Raw genomic sequence first — 4,916 nt, forward strand, 5'->3', positions numbered from 1 at the left:
TGTGGAGAGCTTTCAACAGAGATTATACTTTCTGAGAGTGTCTCTCTCCTGGTGAGGGCATTTTTCTCTAGGTCAGTGGTTCCCAAAGTGGGGTTCGCGAACCCCTGGGGGTTCGCAGAACATTACAGGGGGTTCGCAAGAAAAAATTCATTAATGGCGGCCAGAGGACCCCGGCATTGGAGGCAGCAGGTGGGACCTGGTTGCAGGGCAGACAACCAGAGCCCCAGGGAGAGCAGGGCCGTGCAGTTGGGGCTGGCAGCCCAAGCCCTGCCCCCCATCAGCGGGGGAGCCGGCAGCCCGAGCCCCAGCGCTCCGGCGGGGATGGCAACCCCGAGCCCAAGGGAGAGCAGGGCCGGGCACTTGGGGGTAGCAGCCCGAGCCCTGCCCCTGTCAGCGGGGCAGCCGGCAGCCCGAGCCCCAGCGCTCCGGCGGGGCTGGCAGCCCCGAGCCCCTTGAGAGCGGGGCCGGGCAACTGGGGCCGGCAGCCCAAGCCCTGCCCCCATCAGCCAGGGAGCCGGCAGCCCGAGCCCCAGGGAGAGCGGGGCCGGGAAGTTGGGGCCGGCAGCTCGAGCCCTGACCCCGTCAGCGGGGGAGCCGGCAGCCCGAGCCCCAGGGAGAGCGGGGCCGGGCAGTTGGGGCCGGCAGCCCAAGCCCTGCCCCCGTCAGCGGGGGAGCCGGAAGCCCGAACCCCAGCGCTCCGGCGGGGCTGGCAGCCCCAAGCCCCTTGAGAGCGGGGCCGGGCAGTTGGGGCCGGCAGCCCAAGCCCTGCCCCCGTCAGCAGGGGAGCCGGCAGCCCGAGCCCCAGGGAGAGTGGGGCCGGGCACTTGGGGCCGGCAGCCCGAGCCCTGCCCCCCATCAGCGGGGGAGCCGGCAGCCCTGAGCCCCAGCGCTCCGGCAGGGCTGGCAGCCCCGAGCCCCAGGGAGAGCCGGGCTGGGAAGTTGGGGCCGGCAGCCCGAGCCTTGCCCCTGTCAGCGGGGGAGCCGGCAGCCCCAAGCCCCAGCGCTCCGGCGGGGCTGGCAGCCCCGAGCCCCAGGGAGAGCAGGGCCGTGCAGTTGGGGCTGGCAGCCCGAGCCCTGCCCCTGTCAGCGGGGCAGCCAGCAGCCCGAACCCCAGCGCTCTGGCAGAGCTGGGAGCCCCGAACCCAAGGGAGAGCGGGGCCGGGTAGTTGGGGTCAGCAGCCCGAGCCCCAGTGGTCAGCGGGACCTACAGCACAAGCTCAGTGGAGCTCAGTTGACGGGGCGGTCAATGGGGTCCAGCAGCAGGAGCCCCAGGGAGTGTGGATCCAGCAGCCCAGGCCCTGGTGCGGGGCCAGTAGCCTGAGCCCTGTGGTGGGCAGGTTGGCAGCTGAGACCCCCAGACCTGCAGGTGGCAGCTTGGACTCCTGTCTTTGTCAGACAGGGGAAGTTGGCATGGAGGGCAGAGTTAGCAGGAGCAATGCTGCACGTGGGGGGTGGTCCAAGCTAATTTGTCCTTCGCAGGACACCCTCCTAGGGAGAAACCTCGTGGCGGAAGAAAAGCTGTTTGGGAGCCAAACCAGCCGGAAGCACGTTGTAGCCAGTGTAGCAGTGTTAAGGTGCCTCTGTAATTGTCATTCTCTCTGGAGAGCTGTTTTGCTTCAGTGAGACTTGAGTGAATCTTCTCATTTTCTAGTTTGTTGGTTGTTAGCAGTCTCTCTGTGTTGTTTTTATTAGAACTTTTGTACACAAGTTCAATGGATAAGTGGCTGAAAAAGGAAAGTGTAGAGACGCAAGAATCAGCTAGTATTTCCTCAAGTCCACACTGTGGAAAATCTACGTCTAATGATCATGATGGTCCTGGAAAGTCACTTACAAAGAAAAGAAAATATGATGATGATTATATAAAATATGGCTTTACATGCACTGGTGATCAAGAATGTCCAAAACCACTGTGTGTGATTTGTGGTGATGTTCTAGCAAACAGCAGCCTCAAACCTTCTCTACTTCGGCGCCATTTAGAAACTAGGCATCCTGCACAACTCAACAAGCCTGTTGATTTTTTCAAGCGAAAATTAGCTGAGAGGAAAAGTGACATTACCAGTTTTATATCCAAAGCAAGTACTGATAATGAAAATGCACTTGAAGCATCATACCGCGTGAGCTACCGAGTAGCTAAAGCATCAGAAGCCCATACCATAGCAGAGAGCTTGATTGGTCCATGTATAAAAGACGTAGTTCATTGCATGCTCGGAGAAAAGGCTGCAAAAAGGACTGACATGGTACCTTTGTCCAATAATTCGTTGTCACGAAGAATTAATGACATGTCAAATAACGTAGAGACCACAATTGTACAGAGTGTGAAAAATAGTCCATATTATGCTATACAGTTGGATGAATCAACTGATGTAGCTAATCTAGCTATTTTGCTACTGTTTGTACATTATGTGAATGAAGGTCTGGTTGAAGAAGACTTGTTGTTTTGCCGACCACTGGAAGAACGTACAACTGGAGAGGATATCTTCAATCTGACTAATGCATATTTTCAAGAAAAGGAAATAGATTGGTCCCATTGCCTAGGCATTTGCACTGATGTGGCCACATCAATGACGGGGAAGTATACTGGATTTGTAGCTCGAACAAAAAAGGTTGTATCAAAAGTCTCTTGGACTCATTGCAGCATCCATAGACAAGCCCTCGCAACAAAACACATGCCTGAGGGACTGAAGGAAGTGCTGGACAATGCAGTGAAAATGGTGAATTTCATAAAATCACGGCCAACAAATTCCAGAATATTTCACGTACTTTGTGAAGAAATGGGTAGTATACACGATTGTCTGTTGACCCATACTGAAGTTAGATGGCTCTCATGGGGCAAAATCCTGGTGCGCTTGTTTGAGCTTAGAACGGAAATCCTAGTTTTTTTCAACAGCCACCCTTTCCACCTTGCCAGCTATATGGAAAATAATGTCTGGCTCCAGAGCCTAGCTTATTTAGCAGATATTTTCTCAAGAATTAATGACCTAAATTTATCTCTTCAAGGTCTCAATATAACAGTTTTCAATGTGCAAGACCGAGTTGAATCCATGATAAAGAAGTTGCAGTTCTGGGAAAGTTGTTTGGAAAACAATCAAACTGAGTGTTTCAGTAATCTTCATGACTTCCTGGCAGAACATAAACTTCAGTTGGATCAGTGCACTAAAACCAATATAACTGCACACCTAAAAGGACTTTGCACAACATTCAGGGATTACTTTCCAGCTATATCAGGCGATAATGACTGGATTCGCAACCCTTTTGATGATACCACTTTCTCAACACAGATATTGAACACTGAGGAAAAAGAGAAATTGATTGAGATCTCCTGTGATTACGAACTGAGAAGGAGTTTCAGAAATCTGTCATTGATCAACTTTTGGCTGAGTTTAAGAAACTAGTACCCCCTTCTGGCAGAAAAAGCTGCTGCAGTTTTGTTACCATTTTCAACAACATACTTATGCGAGAAAGTGTTTTCCTCGTATGCACATCTGAAAACGAAATACAGAAACAGATTTGATGCCGAACCAGACCTGAGACTTTATCTTTCTCCAAAGGTTCTGGACTTCAAAGAGCTATGCAGAGCAAAGCAAGCGCATCCATCACACTGAGGAAATTTAAATTGAAAACCCTGGAAATATTCATTTTTAGAAGGGGGTTCACGAGATTTCACAATTTAGAGAAAGGGGTTCGCGGGCTGTTAAAGTTTGGGAACCACTGCTCTAGGTAAATTAAAACCAAATCTATATTATTCCCTAAAATCAGTAGTAAATCTTTGTCAGCTGCCTGGTCTCTAGTGCCCCCTGCTGACCCAACATGGCTCTGCAGTGCCCTACCTCAGTTTTGTTTCTTGCAGGGCCCCTTAAGAATTCCACATAGTCCAAAGATAATGACAAATTCTCTTGCTGGGGTTCAACTTTATTAGACTCAAATAAACTTGAAATAAAGACTTTGTCCTGTAGTCTCTCACCTTGGCTTCAGGGAATTGCACAGCCTTCCTTCCTCCTTGGAGCCTGTGTTTGTGGGCTCTCATCAGCTCCTCTAGCAGCTTCTCCAGCTGCTTCCTTCAGAAACACTTTCAGCAGCTCTGTGTCATTCTTTCCCTTACCTCACTGGGCTGAGAGAGATCCATAAGTAGCAATCCTTCTCTTGTTCTGAAGGAAGAGACAGAGTATATACAGCCTTCTTCCCAGAGCTTGTCCCGATTGGCTGAAAGAGCGGGGAACCCGGCCCTGACCACTCTGCAAGGCTCTTGATGCGAGATCCTTTAAGAAACAGTAGCCTAGGTTTTCCTTGAGCATTAACTGTTCTCCTGGGACCATCTTCCTCTCTCCCAACACCTAGCTTTGCCTTCCTTAGGTCTTCATCTGCTCTAAAAGTCCCAGGTCTTTAAGAAACACACCATAAAACAGGTTTGACTGACCACTGGTCCTTACTATCCTGTTACAGTCCTGTCTTAGTGTATCATAGATAGGCAAAAGTAGGTGATTTAACTAAGTCCTGTAAAGCTGAAGAAAGTATTTAAACCAATTCAAAGAAGTTTTTCAAGAATTAACCATTTAAAATAACAGTGTTTCTTATAAACCCACCACTTGCTTTAATGAGTGGTCTTGAGACAGGAAAATTAATAAGACTTAAAAATCTTAAATTCAAATCAAATTCTGCTATTTCTCTGTGTTTACTAAGATTAGCTTATGTCTCATCTCCTGCAGTACATAGTTTAAACACTGTGGCATTTAGCAAGTAAAGCTGTTAATATCTTAAATTTCAATAGCATTTTCATATCCCATTAAAATCATTACAAGAACAATTTAAATATAACCTCCTGGTAGTGCTCTTACAAACTCCGTCTCACCAACAATGAGATGTTGTCATGTTACAAAATCAGTGGAGGGCTGGAAGGCTGCTTCCTTTTGATACTGTGT

The 4,916-nt window shown here is 49.7% G+C and overlaps 1 protein-coding gene across 1 annotated transcript; it reads left to right on the forward strand.

The window, feature by feature from the left end:
* Positions 1–1,712: 1,712 nt before the first annotated feature.
* LOC135873741 (zinc finger BED domain-containing protein 5-like) lies at positions 1,713–3,392 on the forward strand. The gene has a single exon (XM_065398376.1). It carries the CDS (start codon positions 1,713–1,715, stop codon positions 3,390–3,392), a length of 1,680 nt encoding a protein of 559 aa, XP_065254448.1.
* Positions 3,393–4,916: the final 1,524 nt, after the last annotated feature.

The sequence above is a fragment of the Emys orbicularis genome, chromosome 2 (assembly GCF_028017835.1).
Source record: "Emys orbicularis isolate rEmyOrb1 chromosome 2, rEmyOrb1.hap1, whole genome shotgun sequence".
Lineage (NCBI taxonomy): Eukaryota > Metazoa > Chordata > Testudines > Emydidae > Emys > Emys orbicularis.

Excerpts from the sequence above, each read along its gene's own strand:
- LOC135873741 (XM_065398376.1), top strand. The coding sequence starts at position 1,713 with ATGGATAAGTGGCTGAAAAAGGAAAGTGTAGAGACGCAAGAATCAGCT.